Source organism: Colobus angolensis, unplaced genomic scaffold (assembly GCF_000951035.1).
Source record: "Colobus angolensis palliatus isolate OR3802 unplaced genomic scaffold, Cang.pa_1.0 Scaffold175, whole genome shotgun sequence".
NCBI lineage: Eukaryota > Metazoa > Chordata > Mammalia > Primates > Cercopithecidae > Colobus > Colobus angolensis.
Window position 1 is genome coordinate 996,490 of NW_012114877.1, and position 14,739 is coordinate 1,011,228.

A 14,739-nucleotide genomic window follows, 5' to 3' on the forward strand; every position below is an offset into this window, starting at 1 on the left:
CATACAATGTAAAAGAAGGCTCAGTTCTCGGCTGGGTCCAGTGCCTCATGCCTGTAATCCCAGCAGTTTGGGAGGCCGAAGTGGGTGGATCACTTGAGGTCAGGAGTTTGAGACCAGCCTATCCAACATGGTGAAACCCCATCTCTACTAAAAATACAAAAATTATCCGGCTGTGGTAGTGGATGCCTGTAATCCCAGCTACTTGGGAGGCTGAGGCACGAGAATCACTTGAATCCGGGAGGTGGAGGTTGCTGTGAGCTCAGACTGCACCACTGCACTTCAGACTGGGTGAGAATGAGACTCCGTATCAAAACAAAAGAAAAAAAGAACAAAAACAAAAAAAGAAAAGATTCAGTTTCTATACATCAAGCGAGTAGCGTGGGTATTCTCACTATGTATTGGTGAGAGGCAACCTTGCACTCTATTCTGCTCAGTTCAGCTCAGCTCAGGCCAGCCCAGTCCAGAGGATTTTATACAGTTCCACACTGCAGCCAGCAGAGGGAGCTCTAGAGCCCTAGAGTTGATTTTTTTTCCCCCAAATTACCTGGCTGCCCTAAAAGTTTCTATGAAAGAACGGCAAAGGCATTTCTCCATAAATCAAAAAACCCTAGTACTATTTTCAGCTTAAACAGAATCCATATTTGGAAACCAATAATATTGAATGGCATTTTCAGGTCAGATTCCGGTCGTTCAGCTTCTGCATTTCAAGGCTGCGGTAAAAATGGTGGCGCACGGAAGTGTCTCCGAGTTGAATTAGAAATTTAAAGTTAAGTTCTCCAGCCATGTAAGAATGAGGGAAAAGCAAAAAGATCTTAAGTTTGTTTATTTATTTTTTGATAATACAGGGTCTTACTATGTTCCCCGGGGTAGAGTGCAGTGGTAAAGTCATAGCTCACTGCAGTCTCAAACTTCTGAGCTCAAGTGCTCCTTCTGCCTCAGCCTCTCCAGCAGCTGGGACTACCGGTGCATGCCACCCTGTCTGGTTAATTTTTAAATTTCCTTATAGAGATAGGGTCTTGTCATTTTGCCCAGACTGGTCTCAAATTTCAGGCCTCAAGTGAGCCTCCTGCTTCAGCCTCCCAAAGTGCTGGGATTACAGGTGTGAGCCATGGCACCAGGGCTCTTAATTTTATTCTGAATCAGGTGTCAGATTTTCCCTTAGAGATGTATGCCAACAAATCCAGTGCTGAGAATTTGCTGGAAGCCACCAAGGGACACTGTCACCTTCCACAGGCAAGTGTGGCATCTGCTTGCAGCATCTCTTTCAACACCAGACACGCCCAGTGTTCGTCTCTCATGACTATAAAACCCATTTTCTGCATGTAAGTGGATGAGAACCAGGTAGGTGGTAGATACGGGAGTGGAGCATGTTTCCTTGGAGAAAACGTTGAGAGCAATGTGGCTTTCACGTGGGACACAGGTAATATATCCCCGCTTCAGGCTTCCTTTTGTTTCTGTTTGCAGAGAGCTCAGACAAAGCTTTCAAGGTAGGGTCATTTTTATTTTGTCCCACATGTAAGGTCATTATGGGCTTTATGTTGCTCTATAAACCAGTTTGAGGTTACAATAAAGACCCCAATCCACCTCTTCCTAAGTATTCCCTATAGGTTACAGGTGGTGCAGAGAGGCATTACATGAAGTTCCACAGTAAAACCTCAACTCTCTGCTTATTATTTCCATCTTTGTTAAATGCAAATATTCCTTGAGGAGGATCATGTTTTAAAGCTGTTTTAACTACATACAATTTTTAAGAGCATGAAGGAATCTAGGAGGGAGAGAAAGCTGGGAGGGTTGCCCAGCAAGGCTGTTAAAATGATAAAGAGACTCCATACTTTTTGCCTCTGGCCAATCTTTCCATTTCTTCTCTGAATGTTTATGAGTCTCTCACGTGTGCCAGATACCATTTCAGGTATCAGGGCTACAGAAGTGAGCAAGATAGACTAGGTTTTGCTCTTCTGGAGTCAAGGATGATGAGGAGGGTATGGAGAGCACAAAATCAACACACACAGCAACGATAAGCAGGCTGACTTCAGATGGTGACAAGCACTCTGAAGAAAATGGGACAGGATAGGGAGCGAATAACAGGATGGGGCTAGGGCTAGTGATGGAAAGATCTGGGGACAGCTGCCCAAGCAGAAGGAAATGAAGAAAGAGAAAGAAGGCCGGTGTGGCCAGAGGACAGTGGGGAAAAAGAGGGAGGAAAAAGAGAAGTTCAGGTTGGAGGGGAACAAGGTGGTGTCTGCAAGTGTTCAAGTATGTGTGTGAAAGGGTGGGGATGGGGAGTGTAGCCTGTGCAGGGCCTGGCGGGTCACCATAAGGATGCAGGCTTCAACTCTGAGAAAGATGGAAGCTGTTGGGGGATTTTGCTCAAAGGAATGATACAGCATGAGATTTTTTTTTTAAAAAGAGCCTGTGGTAAACCATACCTAATGTAACATAGACCATTTTAACCATTTCTAAGGGTTCCCTTAGAACCATTCAACACTAATTCCCCCTTCCTCCCTCCTGCAGCCCCGGGTGACCACCATTCTGCTTTCTTTCTCTGTGAACTGGATTCCTCTGGAGATCTTGCAGAAGTGGAATCATGTAATATTTGTCCTTTTGGGGCTGACTTATTTCACTCAACATTATGCTGTCAAGGTGTATCCACACTGCAGCATGGTGATTTGTGTTTTAAAAGGGTCTCTCTGGCTGCTGCACTGAGGACAGACCCTAGTGGCCCCCAGGAGGGGCCATTGCCCTGGTCTAGGTGACAGAGGTGCAGCTGGGACCAGGGAGTTCCAGCAATGCTTGCCTGCTGGCATAAAGGTGAAGGTGAAAAATCTCTCAAATGCCCTGTGCTCTGGGGCCCTGGCTCTGCCACAGCCTTTCCAGGGACAGAACTCAGAGAGTCACTGGAGTTACCTTTATAAAATTCACTTTGCAGTAGCAGGAATCATCATTCAGATTCTTGATGACAATCTCTCCATAGTGCTCAATCCACCTCTGCCCGCTTAAGATGTTATGGATGCAAGAGGTCACTTTGTTCCACTCAAAATGATCCCCAAAACTAAAAAGAAGGAAAAAGTAGAAGTATCAATTTCCAGAAGAGCCAGCAGCAAATGCAAACAAACTCTGCTCTTTTATAAAATAGGTCATTACTCATCCCTTTATTCAAAGAAGCAACACTGGCTGAGTGTCCACGCCACGCTAGATGTTCTAGGAGCCTCCACTCTCCAAGGAGGCGTGCATGCCACAGAGAATGACAGCATTCAGACTCTGCACTCTGGAAGCTACCAGAGGCTTCACTAGAAGCTGGTGGTCTCTTGGAACAGCCCACTCCCTCCTTTGACAGAGGAGGCAGTTCAGAGCCAGAGGGGCTTGTCCAATGTTGCTGAACTAGGAAAGGAAAGCTTGAGGAAGGGATGAAGATTTTATACAATTTGCTGAACATATATTGCCTGCATCCTTTATGATGAGAAAGTATTCAGATGTTACTTATGGAATTCAATAATTATGAGGAAAATGGTATTAATAATATGACCAGATACTTACAAAACATATGCAGTGTGCTAAGTACTATTTTAGGTGTTTTATGTATATTATTGGTTTAATCTTCACAACAGCCCTAGGAAGTAGGTGGTTTATTATTCTCTCTTTCTAGACGGGGAAACTGGTGATGAGAAAGGTGAAATAAACTGTCCAGCGATTCGCCGTCAGTAAGTGCCAGAGTGAGCAGGTGAATCTCGGCAGTCCAGTTCCAGAGTCCCTGCTCAGAAGCATCTTGCTTAATAAATAAGTATCAATCACCCCTATCAGATCAAGGCCATACCTTTCTTAAAAGGGATTTTGACAGCAAAGCAGCACAATAAAGGAAAAACACTTTTTTTTTTTTTTTAATTTGAGATAGGGTGTCACCCTGGCTGGAGTGTAGTGGCATGATCACAGCTCACTATAGCCTCAACCTCCCCAGGCTCAAGGGATCCTCCCACCTCAGCCTCCTGAGTAGATGGGAATACAGGTGCATGCCACCACTATGCCTGGCTAATTTTTGTATTTTTTCTAGAGACAGGGTCTTGTCATGTTACCCATACTGGTCTCAAACTCCTGGACTTAAGCAATCCGCTCACCTTGGCCTCCCAAAGTGCAGGGATTACAGATGTGAGCCACGATGTCCAGCCAAAACCACCATTCTTAATCTTGCTAGGAAGTGGAAATGAGTTTTTAATAAGCATCTATTCGGGGAACTTTGGTCTCCAGGAGGCATTTCCATTTGAGGGAGAAATATTTTTTAAAAGTGAGCTTGCCAAAAGGAGGAACATTTAAACCTACTGTCAGACAGATTACAAGAAAAAACACACACTCAATGCAACTGGCGGGGGGGTGGGCATCCGGCTCCCAAAGCAAAATCTTGGCCCTAAATTCCATAAAGCTCCTTAACCACAGAAGAAGAACTTACGCTGGCAGAGTCACATGGGTTGTGCCAATTGGAACGATTTCCATGGATTTGCCCCAGAATTTGTTTTTCCATCTCACATCTGAAATGAAATACCAAATATTACATTTTTAGCAGGAGAGTTAGGTAGATTAAATAGTTCCTAGGCTAGATAAATGATCAATCACTATATAGTACAAGCTCTTCACAATCAAGTCAATTATTATATAGGATAACTTTTCATAAAATATAAGTACCAACCCCTTGGGCCCCTGGAGCAGAATCAGGGAAACTGAAATGATAAGATAAAGTCCTTTCCATGAATGCATTAACAGCACGAAAGGCAGACAGAAGTGAAAACAAGTAGTTAGCACACAGAGAGGCCCAGGTTATAACTAAGTGTGTTACAAGGTAAAATGAAACCTGAGAAGAAGGAGTGACGAACATGCTTGGAGAAAGCATCAGAAGAGGCTTGTCAGAAAGGGCCATCTAAATGGAGCTTTGAGGAAAAAGCAGAAGTTCACTGGGCAGAGAAAAAGCAATTTAAGGCTAAATAGCTTGTCCAAGGGGACAGAAGTATAGGAAAACATAGTCACATAGTATGGTTCTATCCTACAGGTCTCAGACTGTCTTATCTAAAGAAGAGTAGAAAGGTTGAGAACAAAACCAGGTGCAGTGGCTCATGCCTGTAATCCCAGCACTTTGGGAGGCAGAGGCGGGTGGACCACTTGAGGTCAGGAGTTCGAGACCAGCATGGCCAACATGGTGAAACCCCTTCTCTACTAAAAATACAAAATTAGTTGGGCATTGTGGTGGGTGCCTATAGTCCCAGCTGCTCAGGAGGCTGAGGCAGGAACCCAGGGTGGAGGGTTGCAGTGAGCCAAGACTGTGCCATTGCACTCCAGCCTGGGTGATGGAGTGAGATGCTGTCTCAAAAAACAAACAAACAAACAAACAAAACTGAAAACGAAGAACAATGGGCTCTCCAAGCCTGGCTAAGAGTCTAGTTTGTGTGTAATGAGTGGAAACAATCAGGCCACTGATGTGAGTAGACATGGACCTTGCAAAGGCAATTGGAAGCCATACAGAGAATGGAACAGGAGTAGGAGAGAGGAGAAGCAAGGCGACAAGTTAAGAGGCTACTGCCGTTGCCCAGGGGATAACAAATGGGGATGAAGGGAACCAAGACAACAGATGTGGGGAAGCGAGTGAGCCCAGAAATACTAAAGAAGAAGAAACAGGCACAACTAGGTGACAAATTAGATACAGACTGAAAAGAATTTATGAACAATGTCAGATTTCTCTAACTTGCGTGAATGGTGGTACCAACAGAGAAGCCAGGGAATAGAAAAAGAACAGCAAGAGGATCCCATCTGGCTGCTGCACTGAGGATAGACAGACCACAGGGTGGGAGCAGAGGGGACAGTGGGGAGCCCTGGCTGGGGTCCAGGTGAGAGAGGTGGAGGTGGGGCTGGGACCAGCGAGCACAGTGGGCCTCATATTGTATAATCGTATTTATACAAAATGCCCCAAACAGGCACATTTATAGGCTGGGGAATGTTGAGAGAAAAGGGGCACGGTAATATTTGCTAAAGAGGATTCTTTCTGGAGTGATGAGAATGTTCTAAAATTAACTGTGCTGATAACTGCACAGTTTATAAAATTCACAATTCTGTGAATAAAAACCATTGAACTGTACACTTTACACGGGTGAATGATATGGTATATAAGTTGTATGTTCATAAAATTGTTACTAAGAGAAAAAAAAGATAGCTGGCTGTTTAAAGAAAAAGTAGTAACTATGTACTACATGATTTATGGTATGCAGAAGTAAGATGTACGTCAAAAATGGTAGAGAGGTTGGGAGGGGAAAATGGAAGTATACTTCTGTAAATCTCACTATAGGTGAAACTGGCATAATATTATTTGATGATATTAAAAATATATAACATAAATCCTAAAGTAACAACTTTAACAAGAAACAAAACGGGTAAGTATAGCTAATAAGCTACCAGGGGAGATGAAAGAGAATGATAGAAATTATTCAATCCAAAAGGCAGAGAAAGAGGAAAAGGAGAACAAAGAACAGATGTGACAAACAGAAAAGAAACATCATGAGGGCAGATTTAAGCCCAGCTACATCTGCAATCACAACAAATGGAAATGGTTTACATAACCTACATAAAAGGCAGAGAAATGTCAGGCTGGGTTACAAACCAAGATTTGGGAATCCTAGGCCCATGGAAATAGGTGGATTGCTCAGGAAAAGGCTGATGGGGAAGGATGGCCTAGGAGAAGGATGCTCAGGAAAGGGAAGGATGTAATGTAGGAAGCACACAGAACTACTTTGAGAAGACCCCTCTCATTAAAAAAAAAAAAAAAAAAAATCCAACTTTTGGCTGGGCGAGGTGGCTCACGCCTATAATGTCAGCACTTTGGGAGGCTGAGGCAGACATATCACAAGGTCAAGAGATCAAGACCATCCTGGCCAGCATGGTGAAACCCCATCTCTACTAAAAATACAAAAATTAGCTGGGCATGGTGGCTCATGCTTGTAGTCCCAGCTACTTGGGAGGCTGAGGCAGGAGAATTATTGAACATGGGAGACAGAGGTTGCAGTGAGCCGAGATCACGCCACTGCACTCCAGCCTGGCAACAGACCGAGATTCCATCTCAAAAAAAAAAAAAAAAAAAAAAACCAACTTTTGAAACAACAAAGAAGAGGTGCTTATAGCATGAGTGAGATTTATCAGTTAGGAGGCTAGGAACCTTATGAGAATATTTCCAGAGGGTTTTGGTGAGAGAGCAGTTTCAATCTTAAACTTTAATAGCAAAGGTGAAGAAAGAAAACCATGGTACTTGTCACTTTAAGCTGGAAATACTGATTGCCTCCAGAGAGAGAAACTGAGTGGCTGGGGAAGGGGGTTACAGTATACTGTTTTGTACTTTTAAAGTTTAATAGATTGCATGTGTGTGTGTGTGTGTGTGTGTGTGTGTGTGTGTGTGTGTAAAGGCAACATGTGATATCAGTGGTAGCAGAGAAAAATATTTTTAAAATGTATATGTGCTTACTGTCTAAAAACTTAGGATGCTTATATTTTCCTTCTACAGTACACTTTTTTTTTTAATAAATTGAGAGGTTAACAAAATTAATCCATCTAGGAAATAGCTATAGCCTTATTTATTGTTCAGAAGATTTACCCACCCACCCCCAACTCAAAATATAAACTGAACAAAATTTTAGGAACAATCATCTCAAAAATGAAGAGAAGTAAGCAATGTAAAACATGACTTCAGAAATAAAATTTAAGTCTGACAAAAGCAGAAAACCCCTCTGCTGTCTACACTCTGATAAACAACTGTAAATATTTAGTGTCTCTTGAAATATGTGAGGCATTTCAAATGATTTTTAAATAAGATAAAGTTACAGAAATAAATGGAGGAGGCTCAGATAAACTAAGTGAGAGATGAGCGGCAAGAACAGGTGATGTAGATCCTTCCAACCAGGCCCAAATCCAGGGACCACTTTTGATCTCAGTAAGAATTGATAGCAATTCTTGGATAAAGTAAATAGATAACATATTACACAATATGATGGAAGTAAAATGTGTTAGCACATTACCTTGCCAGAAAACAAAATTTCTAGACTCAGCATGACATGCAGAGATAGGCGGATGGTGGCTGACCTGATGGAAACAAAGGACAGAAAAACAAAAAATGAACTTTTGCGTCTCATGAAATCCATTCTTTCTCCACTGCACTGAGATGAAACACTGTGCAGTGCTGAACTGAAGCAAAAACTTCTTTAGTTTCCCTCAACAAGTCTGTCCTCAAGAGGGCGCTCCTGATACAGTCAGCTCCCACTTGCTCAGGTTGGTCAAGCGTGAGGGCACGGCCCTTGAATGGAAGCCTCCAGAAGCCTCCGTGGGAGGGCGGCCAGGTGGCGAGTGATGAGGATAGAGGTGCATTTTGAAAGAGATAAAAATAAAAACAGGGACATGTGAGGATTGCTCATCCATAACATATAATCTGACATTGGCTACCAATGTGTCAACATCTCTGTCAGCTGTTCTGAAAGTAGCTGCAGATGTTTTAATTAAGATATCAAGTAACAAGTATTCTAACAAGCAACCCAGATGCTCTTCCTCGGGCTCAGCCAATTTAACTCTTGAAAACTCTGCACGATAAAGGCCAGCCTCTTTTCAAATCACCCACAAGAAGACCGATGCAAGGTAATTTTTTTAAAAAGAATGTTTCTATTAAAAAAAAAGGGGGGGGGGAACACACAATTGTTGAGGAAATGTTAGTCAACTGTTAAGAACATTTTATTTATTTTTTTGTCAAGATAAAAGCTATCTTGAGCAAGTAAGTGATCTCATTCCAGAAAAGAGAATTCCCTGGAGCAGAGACTGCTTTTTGGCAAGGAGTCATTACTCATTTTATTCAGTAATGAAGAGGCTGAAGAGAAAATGGCTCCTCCCTCTATTTCCTCATTATCTCAGTTGCACTCAGGGTACGTTGAGAAGTGTACATGCTGTTACTCTAATTCAGTACTGGTGAAACCACAGTAATGCTGCCAGGGTTGTTTCCAGAAAGTTCTCTGATGTAGTTGATTCCTAGCAGAGGTGTCTTACATTGAGAGTATCTAGCTCAAAGCCTGCATTTTATAAACAAAGAGACTGAAACCGGAAAGATTAAGTAACGTTTCCCAAGCCACACCGATAGTCAGGGAAGAGACAAAGGAAAGACCCAGCGGTTTTGGTTTACCTCACTGGTTTTCAAACTTTGCCAAAAAAGGGGAAAAAAATGTTTTGAGCAGCTGCACAGTTTTCAAACCCATCTTATCAAGAACCCAGAATACTGAGCCCTTGCTTGAGAAAACAGGTGGGGAGGAAGGGAGGGCAGAGGGTAACAAATCCACAGCTGTTCACCTTCCTGGGACCCTCGGCTGAGGAACATGGTTTGAAAACTACTTCTGTGTGCCAGGCCTCCAGCTGGAGGACTGCAGGGCTGGGAGGATGCGGTCACACACACCATACCCACATGTGACTCATGGGATTACAGCTGTGTGGGCCAAAGAAAGGTAGAGACAAAGATGTAAATCATGTAGGTATCTTTCAGATTCCTCAATGAACATAAACGCCAGTTGCAATACAAAGCAGGAGACTCAAATTTGCTGCTCTTTGGTTTGTCTTAGTTCCCATGTGCCTCCTAAGAACATGAGCCCTTCTGTGCCTGTGGGATTTTCAAGGGCAATTTTCACTTCAAGCGCTGACTCAGAAACCTGGTCCCATAATGTAACTCTCTGGTACTTCCTTTGATGCTGTCTTTTTTCCTGAGACAGGGTCTCACTCTGCCGCCCAGGCTGGAGTGCAGTGGCACCATCAGCCCACTACAGCCTCGCCCTCCAGGGCTCAAGTGATCCTCCTGTCTCAGCCTCTCAAGTTGCCGGCACTAAAGGTGTGTGCCACCATGCCTGGCTAATTTTTTCACTTTTGGTAGGGACGGGGTCATGCTATGTTGCCCAGGTAGGTCTGGAACTCCTGGCCTCAAGTGATCTTCCCACCTCAGCCTCCCAAAGTGCTGGGACTACAGGTGTGAGCCACCATATCCAGCTGTCTTTTTTAAAAAAATCCTACCACTTGGAGATACTTTATATCAAAAAATGCTACATTCTTCTCCTTTTCTTCACTAGCTGTCTCTCAATGAAAACAGTGGAGTTAGCTTTGAAACCATGGGACCATATGAAACAAAATCAGGGTGCAGTGGCACAGCCCTGTAAGCTACTTGGGAGGCTGAGGCAGAAGGATCCCTTGAGCCTAGGGTCCAGGAATTCAAGACCAACCTGGGCAACATAGTGAGACCCTATCTATAATAATAATAATAATAATAATTAAAAACAACCATAAATCAGCTCAAGACAATCCCCACTCCCCACTTCTCCACCCCACCTGGCATGACCCACTACGGAGTGGAAGGACAGCTATGAAATGTTCCTCTCCCCCATAATGGAGACATATTTTAAAGTGGATTATTATGAAGTAGATTATATTCATCCCACAAAAACAATGTAGCAATGTGGGAGAGGAGTACTACAGCTTTGATGAAGAATTTGGCATCTTTACAGGTATGGCCGAATGTAAACATCAAAGCCAAACACGGTATATAAAAACCATACACCTCTTCTGTAATAATTTTAAACACCATAAAATAGGGATAAATACACTATCCATATGAACTATAAAAGAACCCCTACTGTATACACACATCTCATAAAAACACAAGCTTGATTTTTTTAAACTATTGTGTTAATTAATGAATGTTTAGCAGATTAAGTTTAGATGGATTCAACACATTTTCTGAATTAAGTCTCAACCTTCAAGTATCAGTAACTTTGCTTATTTCTTTATGGCTTACACAGGACTTTGGGAATGGTTTATCTGGCCCACATTGCTTTTAAGAGTTTTACAAAGCTTTCTGGGGAGATTTACATTGATAGCTTATTATTATTATTATTATTATTATTATTTTGTATATTTCCTCCTATTTGTGGAGCATCTGCCATGTGCTGCACTAGTGTCCGGGAGTGAGGGAAAGGTTTTCGTCGTTCCACGGACCTGAGCCCTGACTGCAACATCATCTGCTGGCTGTTTGACCTTCACAGCTTTCCAATCCCCTCAGCCTCTGTCACCTCATCTGTGAAATAAGGCTGATTCCACTGAGTTGGCCAACTAAAAGAGAACACATACAAACTGTCCAGGATCGTATGCTGATGTGGATGAGGCAGAGACTATGTTTTCCTTTTTTTTTAAGTGTGTTTTCACTTGGTTCTTACTATCTTTGTTAGCCTGATTTTATAAATTAGGAAATAGGGGTTCTGTCCAGCAAAGAGCTTCCCCAATGCCACACCATTAATGAGTGATAAAGGTAGCACTCCAAACCTACGTCATCCTCTCCCAGATCCAGGGCTCGTGTCCCTCCCCAAAGCCAGGACACATCATTAAGGTTCCTTCTCATGGACATTTAGAGAAAAAACCTTTTGAATTTGACCTTTCCAACCTGAGTCTCGCATATTTCTTTGTAAAATGAGGTGTGAGGATCCCTCTTGGCTTCAAAATGCTCTGATTCTAACATCTGATGTTAATATCTTCTTCGAATCTTAGCATCAAAGGTGGCAGCGGATGCTGGCCAACTTGAAAATATTATACAAAGGCTTTGATTAACTTCAATGCCCATGGAAAAAGGTAATTCACACTTAATCACTAATCTTTGTTGATGGCAATCCTTCTAAAATCTATTAGAGTAGAGAATAATGAACAGAATCTAACCTGTCTTTGTTATTGTAGGATTTTGGTTGAGTCTGTATTCTCCTTACATTTTAACTCAGGCAAAAAAAGGCAGTAGATGCATTTGTCTGAATTGACCCAGCCCTGGAAGAGATGCTGTCTGTTAGCCTGTTGAATAAACCCAATTTAGACATTTTTTTTTTTAAGCATTCTTCCCTATCACTTCCTCTCCAATCAAAGAAGAGCAATTCTTGATTGGTAAGGATGTCCATGCATTCAAGGAATTACTACACATGGTTTTTATTATGCAAGTATTAACATGATAACACATGTATCTATCTTTCTTTCTACAAGCCCCAATACAGTTCCCCTGGCAGTTAAGAATTCTGGTAATTTATAATTTATTTATATGTCTGAGGCCTTTCTTTACCTTGACCTAATCACTTTTAATTTATGCTTTGAATGCACTTTATATAAGAGGTCAAGGGAGAAGCAGATAGGGAAAGGATGTATTTTCAGTATTTTTGTACTTTGTAAGCTTTTATTTTTCAGATTTAGAAAAGTAGCCCTTGAATACCATCAGTTCTTCCCTGCAACTGCTCCAAGGCATAACTATCCAGTACTCCCAGGTCCTGACTTCCCTGCAGCAACACAGGGCAATAATGAAAAAGAGGGCAAGTGCCAGGTGAAGAAGTCATCCGGAGAGGGGGACCAAGTGGCCATTCTTTCCAGGTCAGTCATCAAGCACTTACTGATTGCCTCTGATATGTCAGGCACTGTCCTAGTCACCAAGGGTAAAATGATAAGCTAAAGAAACAAAAATTCTTACCCTGATGGAAGCTGTATTTTAGTATGGAAGTGGGTAAGACAAACGACACATAAGAAGCACATAATTTGTCAGTAGTAATGTGTGTTGAGGAAAATAAAGCAGGGCATGGGGATGTGGGGACAGTGAGTAGGAGGGCTGGTTAGACAGGGTGGCAGGGCAGGACTCTAATAACGGAAACCTGTGGGGCTGAGAGAAGTTCGGAAGTTAACCACACAGATATCTGAGAGAAGCACGTCCCAGGTAGAGGACACAGCCAAGGCCAATGGCTGGAAAATGCTTGGTACGAAGCAAAAGCAGCAAAGTCAGTGTGGTAGAGCTAAATGACCAGGCGGGGAAAGTAGGAGAAGTATCTGAGGGTGAGATTTTTGAGGGCGTTGTGGATCATGGCCAGGGCTTTGGATTTTATTCCAAGTGACTTGGGAAGTTGGTGGAGGGTTTAGAGCAGCTGCTGCTTCTGTTTTAAGCAGTCACTCTGACTGCTGGATAACGAATTAACTGGCTCTGGAAACAGGAGCTCAGTAGTGAGTCCAACTGCAATAATCCCAGTCACTGATTTTAGTGGCCTGAGCTAGGTGACCAGCACCAAATGGGAGACAGAGTGAAAATGGCTGGCTGTAGAAGGCAGGCTTCTGAAGGAAGACCCCAGGATTTGCTGATGAGAGAGGATGTGAGTTATTAGAGAAAGAGCTATTAAGGATGATGCCAAGAATTCTGACCTGATTCTGGGGAGAATGCAGATGTCAATTATTTTCCCTTCTCCCATGTTCAGAGTGAATCACTTATCTCATAAACACATGGCTTCTAGCAAAAAATTAAAAAACAAAAACACATTAAGTGCTGACTTGCCCTGGAAATGTAGAAAACCACAAAGCAATGGTTTAGTTGTCTCATCTTTGATTTATTGCTGGTTTTATTTGAATGGTTTGAATTTACCCTTTGACAGTGTCTTTAAGATGGTATTTACTTATTTAATAGGTAATAAATAACTGCTTACTAGTAGATACAAGGCCTATTCAAAGAGGTTACATGAGTGTGCAAGGAGGAAGTGATGGGTGTGGCAAGTATAAGTCTGTCCAAGAATGTATGGACTCAGAGTCTTCCAATAAATAACAGAAAAGGAAGAAAAGCTGAGCCTGTAGAGCAAAGGAAAATATCTTCATTTCAATCTCTTATATTTTAGTAACTTTTAATAACTGCACTCAGCTTTTCTGACACTCTCAAGGGTATGCAGGTGGGTGGGTAAATGGTTAAAATGAACAATGATCTGGACAACTAAAGTTTCATGTAATTAGGAAAAGCTACTTTTAGACTATAGCTTAATTGCATATCCTTTCAACACCAAACCTTTCCCAAAGGTATGAAAAAAGGAACGTAGCCAACTGAAATAAGTTTTCTGACCCATCTATTCCCTTGATGCAGCTCAAAAACAGTGTGTTAGCTGTGCCAGGCAGCAGAAGGACTCAGCAAGCTGGGAATCACCTGCCAGAGGATACTCAGTCCCTGACCAATAAGGAAAGAAGGGAAGTCCCTCCTCTCTGAATTCCTCCTTTTGTGGGTTTGTGTAGAAAGCCAAGGTTGAATTGGATTTTTTGGCACAAAGGAAACCTCTGAGAAGGTGGAAGAGCCAGAGGGTCGGAACCCAGGACAGGAATGTGTATGACTCACTCCTGATCGTTCCTCTTTCACAAAGGCCACACCCCAGTCTACTACCGGAGCTGAAAACAAAGTCCTATGTGAGTCTGGAGAGACTCTTCATGGCAAGAAAGAACAGCATACACAAAGGGCTGCTTTCACATCCACCGCAGACTCCGGTAGCTCTGAGCACAGTCACTGAGTCCACACAAGAGACCCCACAAAGGGTGAGGGGAAAAGGATGCAGGGATGGAAACAGAGGGGCTGGGTTAGATCTAGCATTTGCTGAGGGGCACTGGGAAGCTCAAATCCTCTAGGCCTTGGTTTCCTCGCCTGTAACTGGTCCCTGCCTCACCTTCCACAGAGCGCCATTTTGGAGATCAAGTAAGATCATGAATGCACAGAGCACTCTACACATCTAATACTTGTTATAAGACAAATTTTTAACAAGAAATGCTTTCTCTGGTTTCTGACCACATGAGTCATTTTGATATTGTGGCTTTGGGTCTTTTAGACGAGAAACAATAGAGAGGCAAGTTTCAACAGAGTCGAACTCTCAAGCAGCAATGCCTTCCACT

The 14,739-nt window shown here is 42.7% G+C and overlaps 1 protein-coding gene across 1 annotated transcript in view; it reads right to left on the reverse strand.

The window, feature by feature from the left end:
- OSBPL3 (oxysterol binding protein-like 3) overlaps positions 1–14,739 on the reverse strand; it is a 191,184-nt gene that overhangs the window by 15,394 nt on the left and 161,051 nt on the right. Inside the window, exons 17-19 of the mRNA XM_011938557.1 lie at positions 8,037–8,100; positions 4,439–4,517; positions 2,905–3,049 (exon numbers count right to left, since the gene is read on the reverse strand). Of these exons, the coding sequence (XP_011793947.1) occupies positions 2,905–3,049; positions 4,439–4,517; positions 8,037–8,100 (288 nt within the window). The remainder of the gene's footprint in view (positions 1–2,904; positions 3,050–4,438; positions 4,518–8,036; positions 8,101–14,739) is intronic.